General features: G+C 33.0%; 1 protein-coding gene across 1 annotated transcript in view; it reads right to left on the minus strand.

The window, feature by feature from the left end:
* Positions 1 to 532: 532 nt before the first annotated feature.
* The window catches only part of LOC143222382 (retinal homeobox protein Rx-A-like), a 31,484-nt gene continuing 17,976 nt past the window's right edge, over positions 533 to 14,040 (minus strand). The window contains exon 3 of the mRNA XM_076448836.1: positions 533 to 2,569. Coding sequence (XP_076304951.1) covers positions 2,045 to 2,569 — 525 coding nt within the window. The 3' untranslated portion in view covers positions 533 to 2,044. The remainder of the gene's footprint in view (positions 2,570 to 14,040) is intronic.

The following is a 14,040-nucleotide window of genomic DNA, read 5'->3' on the forward strand; positions in this document are numbered from 1 at the left end:
CTGTTACTACATTAATTCACACAAATAGCTTCACATACATATCTCTCTGTTGCTACGTTAGTTCACACACACATACTTCACATACATATCTCTCTGTTACTACATTAATTCACACAAATACTTCACAAACATATCTCTCTGTTACTACATTAATTCACACACGTACTTCACAAACATATCTCTCTGTTACTACATTAATTCACACACATACTTCACAAACGTATCTCTCTGTTACTACATTAATTCACACACATACTTCACATACATATCTCTCTGTTACTACATTAATTCACACACATACTTCACAAACGTATCTCTCTGTTACTACATTAATTCACACACATACTTCACATACATATCTCTCTGTTACTACATTAATTCACACATACTTCACATGCGGATGTTAATACATTAATCCATATGTTTATTTTATTTCTTGTTTACGAAATTATTCTCACAAGGAATTGAGGTAAATTCTATCACAATATATTTGATTTTTACAATACAAAATATTCACACAAAACAATACGTCACTTGTGTTTAAAAATTTATTAACTACCAAAAGCTAAGAGCTTAAAAATACTGTTTATAGTTTACACATTTATTTCACTACTGTTACATTTGGTTACACCCACCACGACTCATGTTGAACTATATTGACACTTTCAATGTTAGTGATACATAATAAAGTTTTGAATACCGTATAGAAATATCAGTTTCTTTTGAGTCTAAATACTGATTAAAACAACTGACACAAAGTCAACAGTTACTTAACTCAAGTATCTATGGTTGAGAAGTTTGATTCTGCGTACAAGGCACGGTTTGAAAGAAGACAAAAAACTAACACTGAGCAATAGATGGTGGATGTACAAAGGGTTGAGTACGTTATATTAAAACAATTTTGAATACGCAAAACAGCAAGTTAGAGACAACCGCAGTCGATTTAAAGTCGCGGTGGGACAGCATGTATAAGACCTACATTTCGTAATTGTTTGGCTTTACGTAGGTAGTGTGACGATGTTGAAAACTGGTCGCTTTTAGGGAGCTCACCTGACAGCGCTGTCCGACCCAAATATTTGTACACTCAGATCGTAGAAATGTGTTCATATCGAGGATTTTAAAATCTACAACGCTGGAATATCTCTTGTACTTAATGGTGTTAGAAAATACGAGAAATGTTGATCTTAGAAATCAGAACCACCCAGAAAGAGACCTACAACAAATCGTACCTCAGCTATGGTGAGAAACAGTGCGAGTCTTTGTAATAGGTGAAATTCCACTAACACAAAGGATTGTGGTAAACTCTGTCCGCGTGCTTCAGGAGCTCCGTCTGGAAAGGAAAGAGAAGCCACATGTACACAGATTGTTTCCACGACGTATCTGTTAAACTATCACATACCTCAACAAGCTGCAGAATGCTAATCAATACGAAAAAACAAAAACAACTTTCAAGTCACGAATGCAGTAGGTAAGGGTTTCTTTGCCATCAGACTGGGAAAATAGATGGATTATGGAAAGCCTGCAGGGAGGAGCATGGCAGACTTATGAATGGATTTTTTGCAATTGAAACTGCGTTGCAAGGGCAATGTCAAGATGTACGTTTCTCAGATAGAACATGATTGCACGTTGCAACAAGAACTGTAACAATGCGATGAGGTTTCAAAATAGTTTTAATATAATAGCGTACTCAACCTGTAAATATAAATATATTAAAATTGTATTTAGTTGTTTAAAACACGCTAGAGACAGTGTATTTAATTCGAAATAGTTTGAGTTTGAGAGGTTATTAATTTCTAAGTTGTGAAGTTAAATATTAAATCACCATACGAGACACAAAGGAACGGTTCTTCAGAATAATTAGAAATAATTTATTAATAATAGAATATTGATTTTTTTCTTTACTTTATAAGATCGACACACATAATCACAAATCATAACCTTCATATTCTAACTACCTAACATACGTTTACCATAAATAACCGCTTGTTGGTGGATGAAGTTACTAACAATACGTAAGTAACTTTTAACTGTTATTTAAAATTGTTTAAATCGAGGTTAATTTTTTACTTATCAAAGTGACGTGTTCCTTTGCTTTTAACCTTAGTGCACATATGCTGGAACTTCTAGGATCTGCTGATTTTGAATCTGTAAACGTGAAGTCCATTTCACTGACGGACAAGTTCAGAGGACTAGAAGAGCCCAGAATTCCCGCACAAATACGGAGGTTCCCGGTAGGTTGTCCACTTATTTCTGTGGAGTTAGAAACAGACGCTGTCGGCAGCGTAGAGGGTGTTACGTAGCTCGAACACATACAAGGAGAATGTGCCAGAAAACCCGGTAAGGTATCGGAAAGAGGCGGAATCATTCTGGGCGGACTCAACCAGGAGTCCAGTGTCAGACGCTGAATGTTTGTGCCTGTCAGTATTGAGGAGGTACTCAACCCGAGAGGTGGACATGGGCCGGCGAGAGGACACTCTGGTGAATTGGTGGGTCTCAACGATCGAAGTGTATTCTCGTTCTCAAGTCTTTCTTGCCGTCTCCACTTCGCCCTGCGATTCTGGAACCACACCTGGAACCAACAACAAATCAATCAAAAACCAATCACAAGATATTCTGTTAAATCAGTAAAATATAAACACGCTGTACAGACAGACGACAAATGGAGATTTAAAACAAACAGTAAGACAAAAATATTTTAAAGACGGAAGAACAGCAGTTGAAACATTCAGTAAAAAAAAGATGGTAAAACAGTGGTTAAAACATTCAGTGAAATAAAAATAGTAAAACAGTGGTTAAACATTCAGTGAAATGAAGATGGTAAAACAGTGGTTAAACATTCAGTGAAATGAAGATGGTAAAACAGTGGTTAAAACATTCAGTGAAATAAAGATGGTAAAACATTTATGTTTTAGATAACTCTGTAAGTTAACTGATACTCAATATTTTGATGTTTCGTTAACTTAACGTGGATTTTATCAATTTTAAATTACATTTTTATAAAACTGTTGAAAATAAATCTGTCATTTTTAACCGTGACATATAGTGTCGTTTATAACATCTCGTGTGTCATGTCACAAAGTTTTAAAAGTTACAAAAAATATATAAAACTAAGATGTTTGTTTGGTGTTAATCACAAAGCGACAAAATGGGCTAGCTGTGCTCTGCCCGGCGCAGGTATCCAGACCTGACGGATCGGGAAAAATGCCTTACAAATTTCTAGTGAACTACCGGGGCTACATTGTTGGAATTGCAGTATGTATTACAAAAGATTGGTTCGTTGGAAACTTTTAAACTAAGTCCAAGTTAAGCATCTTAAAATGGCTGAATCTCTTGATAGGAATAGACAAGGAAGACAAGATGTGAACAAGGAAATACTTGTTTGTTTCAGAGGTTCGCGTGCTCTGTGCGCATAACCGTCTCTAATTCTGAACTGACAAATTACATGTAATACAACTAGCACATTACCCACCGCCAACTTGATCTAACCAATAGTTGAATCCTCTTTTATAGAGCTCGGCATGGTATGATGGTTAAAGGGGGCGCTCAACTCGCAACCTGCGGGTCACTTATCTGAATTATCGTAATAATCAAACTTAATTGCTTTTCAGCCAGTGTTGATCGTTATAATGTTACACTCAATCCCACTATTCGTTTGTTTGGTTCTTTGTTTTGAATTTCGCGCGAAGCTACATGAGGTCCATCTGCGCTAGCCGTCCCTAATTTAGCAGTGTAAGACTAAGGAGAAGGCAGCTAGTCATCACCACCCACCGCCAACTCTTGGGCTACTTCTTTACCACCGAATAGTGGGATTGGCCGAAACATTATAACGCCTCCACGGCTGAAAAGGCAAACATGTTTGGTGTGACGGGGATTCGAACCCGCGACTCTCGGATTACGAGTCAAGCGCTTTAACCACCTGGCCATGCCGGACCCCCACTATTCGTTTGTAAAAGAGTAGCCCAAGAGTTGACGATGGAAGGTGATGACTAGCTGCCTTCCTTCTAGTCTATTACTCCAAAATTATGGACGGTTTGCGTTGATAGCCCTTGTGTAGCTTTGCGCGAAATTCAAATCAAACCAAACCTCTTATATTGCATCTCCTGTATCAGCAAAAAGCACGTTTGTGGCAATGGATCCTGATCCATGAATCCTATGTTTTACAGTCTGGACACGCCAACCGTTAAGCTAAAACTGAGCCCAGGAAAAGAAAACCGCAAATGGTTTTAAATTTAACAAAATTAATAGTGATGTCTTTAATCTCTTTCATAGGCCTGGGATGGGGTTTGAATTCCCGTCACTCCAAACATGTTCGACCTTTCAGCTGTGGGGGCGTTATAATGTGTCGGTCAATTTCATTATTCATTGATAAAAGAGTAGCCCAAGAGTTGATGATGGGTGGTAATGACTAAGCTGCCCTTCCTCTAATCTTAAACTACTAAATTAGGGGCGGTAGTACAGATAGCCCTCGTGTAGCTTTGCGCAAAATTCAAAACAACCCAAACTAAAACTTTCTTCATTATAATATGAACTTTCCGAATGTAACTTATAGGATGTGTTTTGTTCAGAGTGGCAAAACACGATCTCTTTGAGACGTGATAAAGCAAGGGATCCCAAACCTTATAGCTTGAAATCTCCCAAGACATCAGATGCCACTGATTGACTTTTTTGTGGGTCTCTTGAACACCAACGTAGCTGTGTTTAAAATGCGTTTGTTATCACATATCAAGCAGAATAAACGCTTTAATTTCATTCTTCGCGAATATAAAGCGAAACGTACATGTGCGATTTTTTGTTTTGCCTAAACATTCAATCAGAAATCGGAACTCAAATCATGACTCGAGACAAGTGCTGGTGATTGAATCACACCCGCCCGAATGAGCTACTACTAAGACCTCTCCATCTCTGTCAATATATTTTTATTGAACGACGTTAAACAAGATAGTTGCCTCGTGATCACCGCTTTGTTTCAACTTCTCGTTTTCTAACTTCCCTGCTGTTGAAGGGCGCTCAAATTGAATTATAGAACATATACAAAGAAATGAGATTGTAGGCTCTTTCTATTATAGAAACTCTAACCGCGCTATAAAACCTTGGAAGCTGGGGAGGGGTTTCGTTTCGTATATTGCTAAGACTACGTTTTGAATTTCGCGCAAAGACACTTGAGGGCCATCTGCGTTAGCCGTCCCTAATTTAGCAGTGTAATAGTAGAAGGAAGGAAGCTAGTCATCATCATCCACCGTCAACTCTTGGGCTACTCTTTTACCAACGAATAGTGGTATAGACCACAAGTTATAACGCCCACACGGCTGAAAAGGCGAGCATGTTTGTTATGACAGGGATATTGCTAACTTGCTATACAAAGTGTCGTAACAATCTACGTTTCTGTTCAACGTAATATATGTATGAGCTGTAACAATCTATCTATGTGACAACGTAATATGTGTAAAAGCTGTAACAATCTTTTGTCTATGTGACAATATATTATATATGTAGAAGCTGTAACAATCTGTTTCTCTCTGTGACAATACATTACATATGTAGAAGCTGTAACAAGCTCTTTCTCTATCTATGTGACAACGTAATATATGTAGGAGCTGTAACAATCTATCTATCTATGTGACAATATATTATATATGTAGAAGCTGTAACAATCTCTTTGTCTATGTGACAATATATTATATATGTAGAAGCTGTAACAATGTGTCTGTCTGTGTGACAATATATTATATATGTAGAAGCTGTAACAATGTGTTTGTCTATGTAACAACATATTATATATGTAGAAGCTGTAAAAATCTGTTTGTATTTGTGACAATATATTATATATGTAGAAGCTGTAACAATCTGTTTGTTTATGTGACTATGTTATATATGTAGAAACTGCAACAATCTGTTTGTCTATGCGACAATATATTATATATGTAGAAGCTGTAACAATCTGTTTGTATATGTGACAATATATTATATATGTAGAAGCTGTAACAATGTGTTTGTCTATGCGACAATATATTATATATGTAGAAGTTGTAACAACGTTTGTCTGTGTGACAATATATTATATATGAAAAAGCTGTAACAACGTTTGTCTGTGTGACAATATATTATATGTGTAGAAGCTACAAGTTGGTCTCTGTCACAATATATTATATATGTGGAAGCTGTAACAACGTTTGTCTGCGTCACAATATATTTTATATGTAGAAGTTGTAACAATCTGTTTCTCTGTGTGAAAATATATTATATATGTAGAAGCTGTAACAATGTGTTTGTCTATGTAACAACATATTATATATGTAGAAGCTGTAACAATGTGTTTGTCTATGTAACAATATATTATATATGTAGAAGCTGTAACAATCTGTTTGTTTATGTAAGAATATATTATATATGAAGAAGCTGTAACAATCTGTTTGTTTATGTGAGAATATATTATATATGTAGAAGCTGTAACAATCTGTTTGTTTATGTGACAATATATTATATATGCAGGAGCTGTAACAACATCTTTGTCTAGGGAACAAAATATCATATATCTAGAAGCTCTAACAACCTGTTTGATCATGTAACAATATATTATATATGTAGAAGCTATAACAATCTGTTTGTCTGTGTGACAATATTTTAGATATGTAGAAGTTGTCACGACGTTTGTCTGGGTGACAATATATTACATATGTAGAAGCTGTAACAACGTTTGTCTATGTGACAATATATTTATATGTAGAAGCTGTAACAATCTCTTTGTCTATGTGACAATATAATATATATGTAAAAGCTGTAACAATCTGTTTGTCTGTGTGACAATATATTACATATGTAGAAGCTGTAACAACGTTTGTCTATGTGACAATATATTACATATGTAGAAGCTGTAACAATGTTTGTCTATGTCACAATATATTATATATGTGGAAGCTGTAACAATCTGTTTGTCTAGGTGACAATATATTATACATGTAGAAGCTGTAACAATCTGTTTCTCTCTGTGACAATATATTTATATGTACAAGTGGTAACAATCTCTTTGTCTGTGTGACAATATATTATATATGTAGAAGCTGTAACAATCTCTTTCTCTGTGTGACAATATATTATATATGTAGAAGCTGTAACAAGCTTATTGTCTATCTATGTGACAACGTAATATATGTAGAAGCTGTAACAATCTCTTTGTCTGTGTGACAATATATTATATATGAAGAAGCTGTAACAATCCGTTTGTCTGTGTGACAATATATTACATAAGTAGAAGTAGTAACAACGTTTGTCTATGAGACAATATATTTATATGTAGAAGCTGTAACAATCTGTTTGTGTGTGTGACAAGATATTATTTATGTAGAAGCTGTCACAATGTGTTTGTCTGTGTGAGAAGACATTATATATGTAGAAGCTGTAACAATCTGTTTGTCTATGTCACAATATATTTTATATGTAGAAGCTGTAACAATCAGTTTGTCTATGTGACAATATATTATATATGTAGAAGCTGTAACAATCTGTTTATCTATGTAACAATATGGTATATATGTAGAAGCTGTAACAATCACTTTGTATATGTGACAATATATTATATATGCAGGAGCTGTAACAATCTGTTTGTCTGTGTGACAATATTTTAGATATGTAGAAGCTGTCAGGACGTTTGTCTGGGTGACAATATATTTATATGTAGAAGCTGTAACAATCTCTTTGTCTATGTGATAATATAATATATAGGTAAAAGATGTAGCAATCTGTTTGTCTGTGTGACAATATATTATATATGTAGAAGCTGTAACAACGTTTGTCTGTGTGACAATATATTACATATGTAGAAGCTGTAATGTTTGTCTATGAGACAATATATTATATATGTGTAAGCTGTACCAATCTGTTTGTCTAGGTGACAATATATTATACATGTAGAAGCTGTAACAATCTGTTTCTCTATGTGACAATATATTTATATGTAGAAGCTGTAACAATCTCTTTGTCTATGTGACAATATATTATATATGTAGAAGCTGTAACAATCTGTTTGTCTAGGTAACAATATATTATATATGTAGAAGCTGTAACAATCTGTTTGTTTATGCGACTATATATTATATATGTAGAAGCTGTAACAATCTGTTTATCTATGTGACAATATATAATATATCTAGGAACTGTAACAATCCGTTTGTCTGTGTGACAATATATTACATGAGAAGTAGTAACAACGTTTGTCTATGTGACAATATATTACATGAGTAGAAATAGTAACAACGTTTGTCTATGAGACAATATATTTATATGTAGAAGCTGTAACAATCTGTTTGTCTGTGTGACAAGATATTATATATGTAGAAGCTGTAACAATCTGTTTGTCTATGTCACAATATATTATATATGTAGAAGCTGTAACAATCTCTTTGTCTGTGTGACAATATATTATATATCTAGAAGCTGTAACAAGCTCCTTCTCTATCAATGTGACAACGTAATATATGTAAGAGCTGTAACAATCTGTTTGTCTATCTATGTAACAACGTAATATATGTAAAAGCTGCAACAATCTGTTTGTCTATGTGACAATATATTATATATGTAGAAGCTGTAACAATCTGTTTGTGTGTGTGACAATATATTACATATGTGGAAGCTGTAACAACGTTTGTCTATGTGACAATATATTACATATGTAGAAGCTGTAACAACGTTTGTCTATGTCACAATATATTATATATGTGGAAGCTGTAACAATCTGTTTGTCTAGGTGACAATATATTATACATGTAGAAGCTGTAACAATCTGTTTCTCTCTGTGACAATATATTATATATGTAGAAGCTGTAACATGCTTATTGTCTATCTATGTGACAACGTAATATATGTAGAAGCTGTAACAATCTCTTTGTCTGTGTGACAATATATTATATATGAAGAAGCTGTAACAATCCGTTTGTCTGTGTGACAATATATTACATAAGTAGAAGTAGTAACAACGTTTGTCTATGAGATAATATATTTATATGTAGAAGCTGTAACAATCTGTTTGTGTGTGTGACAAGATATTATTTATGTAGAAGCTGTCACAATGTGTTTGTCTGTGTGAGAAGACATTATATATGTAGAAGCTGTAACAATCTGTTTGTCTATGTCCCAATATATTTTATATGTAGAAGCTGTAACAATCTGTTTGTCTATGTGACAATATATTATATATGTAGAAGCTGTAACAATCTGTTTGTCTATGTAACAATATAGTATATATATGTAGAAGCTGTAACAATCACTTTGTATATGTGACAATATATTATATATGCAGGAGCTGTAACAATCTGTTTGTCTGTGTGACAATATTTTAGATATGTAGAAGCTGTCAGGACGTTTGTCTGGGTGACAATATATTTATATGTAGAAGCTGTAACAATCTCTTTGTCTATGTGATAATATAATATATAGGTAAAAGATGTAACAATCTGTTTGTCTGTGTGACAATATATTATATATGTAGAAGCTGTAACAACGTTTGTCTGTGTGACAATATATTACATATGTAGAAGCTGTAACAACGTTTGTCTATGAGACAATATATTATATATGTGTAAGCTGTACCAATCTGTTTCTCTATGTGACAATATATTTATATGTAGAAGCTGTAACAATCTGTTTGTCTGTGTGACAAGATATTATATATGTAGAAGCTGTCACAATGTGTTTTTCTGTGTGAGAATATATTATATATGTAGAAGCTGTAACAATCTCTTTGTCTATGTGACAATATATTATATATGTAGAAGCTGTAACAATCTGTTTGTCTATATAACAATTTATTATACATGTAGAAGCTGTAACAATCTGTTTGTCTGTGTGACAATATATTATATATGTAGAAGCTGTAACAATCTGTTTGTCTATGTAACAATATATTATATATGTAGAAGCTGTAACAATCTGTTTGTCTGTGTGACAATATATTATATATGTAGAAACTGTAACAATCTGTTTGTCTGTGTGACAATATATTATATATGTAGAAGCTGTAACAATCTGTTTGTCTATGTGACAATATATTATGTATGTAGAATCTTTAATAATCTGTTTGTCTATGTGACAATATATTATATATGTCGAAGCTGTAACAATCTGTTTGTCTATGTGACAATATATTATATGTAGAATCTGTAACAACATGTTTGTCTATATAACAATATAGTATATATGTAGAAGCTGTAACAATCTGTTTCTCTATGTGACAATATATTATATGTAGAATCTGTAACAACATGTTTGTCTATGTAACAATAGAGTATATATGTAGAAGCTGTAACAACATGTTTGTCTATGTGACAATATATTATGTATGTAGAATCTTTAACAATCTGTTTGTCTATGTGACAATATATTATATATGTAGAAGCTGTAACAATCTGTTTGTCTATGTGACAATATATTATATGTAGAATCTGTAACAACATGTTTGTTTATGTGACAATATATTATGTATGTAGAAGCTGTAACAATCTGTTTGTTTATGTGAGAATATATTATATATGTAGAAGGTGTAACAATCTGTTTGTTTATGTGACAATATATTATATATGTAGAAGCTGTAACAATCTGTTTGTATATGTGACAATATATTATATATGTAGAAGCTGTAACAATCTGTTTGTTTATGTGACAATATATTATATATGTAGAAGCTGTAACAATCTGTTTGTTTATGTGAGAATATATTATATATATAGAAGCTGTAACAATCTGTTTGTTTATGTGACAATATATCATGTATGTAGAAGCTGTAACAATCTGTTTGTCTATGTGACAATATATTATATGTCTAGAAGCTGTAACAATCTGTTTGTCTATGTGACAATATATTATATGTCTAGAAGCTGTAACAATCTGTTTGTCTATGTAACAATATATTAAATATGTAGAAGCTGTAACAAGCTCTTTCTCTATCTATGTGACAACGTAATATATGTAGGAGCTGTAACAATCTGTTTGTCTATGCGACAATATATTATGTATGTAAAAACTGTAACAACATGTTTGTCTATGTGACAATATATTATATGTAGAATCTGTAACAACATGTTTGTCTATATAACAATATAGTATATATGTAGAAGCTGTAACAATCTGTTTGTCTATGTGACAATATATTATATATGTAGAAGCTGTAACAACGTTTGTCTATGTGACAATATATTATATATGTAGAAGCTGTAACAATCTGTTTGTCTATGTGACAATATATTATATATGCAGGAGCTGTAACAATCTGTTTGTCTATGTGACAATATATTATGTATGTAGAAGCTGTAACAATCTCTTTGTCTATGTGACAATATATTATATATGTAGAAGCTGTAACAATCTGTTTGTATATGTGACAATATATTATGTATGTAGAAGCTGTAACAATCTGTTTGTCTATGTGACAATATATTATATGTAGAAGCTGTAACAATCTGTTTGTATATGTGACAATATATTATGTATGTAGAAGCTGTAACAATCTGTTTGTCTATGTGACAATATATTATATGTAGAAGCTGTAACAATCTGTTTGTATATGTGACAATATATTATGTATGTAGAAGCTGTAACAATCTGTTTGTCTATGTGACAATATATTATATGTAGAAGCTGTAACAATCTGTTTGTATATGTGACAATATATTATGTATGTAGAAGCTGTAACAATCTGTTTGTCTATGTGACAATATATTATATGTAGAAGCTGTAACAATCTGTTTGTCTGTGTGACAATATTTTAGATATGAAGAAGCTGTAACAATCCGTTTGTCTGTGTGACAATATATTACATATGTAGAAGCTGTAACAACGTTTGTCTATGTGACAATATATTATATGTAGAAGCTGTAACAACGTTTGTCTATGTGACAATATATTATATGTAGAAGCTGTAACAATCTGTTTGTCTATGTGACAATATATTATATATGTAGAAGCTGTAACAATCTGTTTGTCTATGTCACAATATATTATACATGTAGAAGCAGTAACAATCTGTTTGTCTATGTGACAATATATTATATGTAGAAGCTGTAACAATCTGTTTGTCTATGTGACAATATGTGTACATGTAGAAGCAGTAACAATCTGTTTGTCTATGTCACAATATATTATATGTAGAAGCTGTAACAATCTGTTTGTCTATGTGACAATATATTATATGTAGAAGCTGTAACAACGTTTGTCTATGTGACAATATATTATATATGTAGAAACTGTAACAATCTGTTTGTCTATGTGACAATATATTATATGTAGAAGCTGTAACAACGTTTGTCTATGTGACAATATGTGTACATGTAGAAGCAGTAACAATCTGTTTGTCTATGTCACAATATATTATATGTAGAAGCTGTAACAATCTGTTTGTCTATGTGACAATATATTATATGTAGAAGCTGTAACAACGTTTGTCTATGTGACAATATATTATATATGTAGAAACTGTAACAATCTGTTTGTCTATGTGACAATATATTATATGTAGAAGCTGTAACAATCTGTTTGTCTATGTGACAATATGTGTACATGCTTTCTTTCAAAATATTATTCAAGGAACTGAACGTCCATCATTACAAGAAGAAACCTCTTTTTCCAACATTGCAGAACCGATAACATTACTTGTATCAATGAAAGTAATTCTCAAGTGTGAAAAGTTACCATAATAAAATGTATATACTAAATGGATTAGCACTTCTGACATTTTTAATGTGTTTATTTCTGTAAAATATGAGTTTCTTATCTGTTCGACTTTTGAATTCTATATGGACGTTTGTGAGTTTCATTTGTGTACATGTGGGTTGATAACACAAAAACTGAGTTTCGATACCTACGATGTGCAGAGCTCTAAGTTTTCAAAAGTAGAGGTGTTCGCCTTATCTGAGAATTTAACCTAACAGTGAAAACTAATCGATTAATAACTAAGATGTACAATAGTTTCGCAAAATTTCATTACCTTCTTTCAAGAAAATTCACAGTATTTCAACAGATGCAAATCTAACTGTAAGAAAAACAAACACCAGAAAATACAAATCAAATAACCTAAACGCTTTCGAAACGTCTACTTTCATTTCCTTCATTAACGGTAGGTGGCACCGAAAGGTTTTTATATTTTTCGTTGATAATTTAATTGTATATCGCCTGTTTTCTGTCATCTAGGTGTCGCTTCGGGTGAGGGGTTAAGTTCCATTCATAGTTGGTGATGACAATTCGCTACCTGATAATACCTATTACTGTTTATTAGAAACCTGAGAATCGAAAAATATGAAATTAATTAATTCTTGGATTAGATATTCCTGGATCCAGTCATCCTCCTGGCTAATCATCATTATGTTTACAGAGTTACAACTTTAAAGTATGTGTTTCCTTCTAGCAAAGCTCCTCTGGCTAGCTGCCAGAATCGAACCCCTGATTTTAGCGTTGTAATTCCGAAGGGCAAACACAACTTTAAAATCCGAGGGTTTGATTCCTCAACGTTGGACAGAACGAAAGTAGTGGTCAGTACATAAACAGCAGCTGTTCAGAAAGTAGGCAGATGGCGAAATATATATTACCTTGAAAATAGCCGAACAAAGAACAGACTGAGATTAAATATAAGATTCGTCGAAATATATGTTATATAGAACGTTATCTGAGAGTTGCTTGCAATCAATGTGTTATTTCCGAGTCTGTACAGAGACTTTCCTGACTTCTGTTTGACTTTCACTGACCGACTTTTTCACTGTTTCCATATTGATTAGTTTGAAATGTCATTCACCTTGTAAGAACTAGTTTAAGTGATCTCTTATGTCAGAGACGCGCATTTCGGAGTGTTAACAGTAAGTTCAGGACTTTGAAAGGTCACGATGATACGCGATTTTCACATCATCACAGAAAAGATGGTCCCAACATTCCATCTCTTCTATTCTGATGTTTAGCCAACGTAGAAATACATCTTACCGACTTCCAAACAAGAATTTAATGACCAACTCTGAAACTCTACTTACTCTAGTCTTTACAATCAATGGCCAAACAAGAATTTAAAGA

The sequence above is a fragment of the Tachypleus tridentatus genome, chromosome 8, assembly GCF_004210375.1.
Source record: "Tachypleus tridentatus isolate NWPU-2018 chromosome 8, ASM421037v1, whole genome shotgun sequence".
In the NCBI taxonomy this organism is placed as follows: Eukaryota; Metazoa; Arthropoda; class Merostomata; order Xiphosura; family Limulidae; genus Tachypleus; species Tachypleus tridentatus.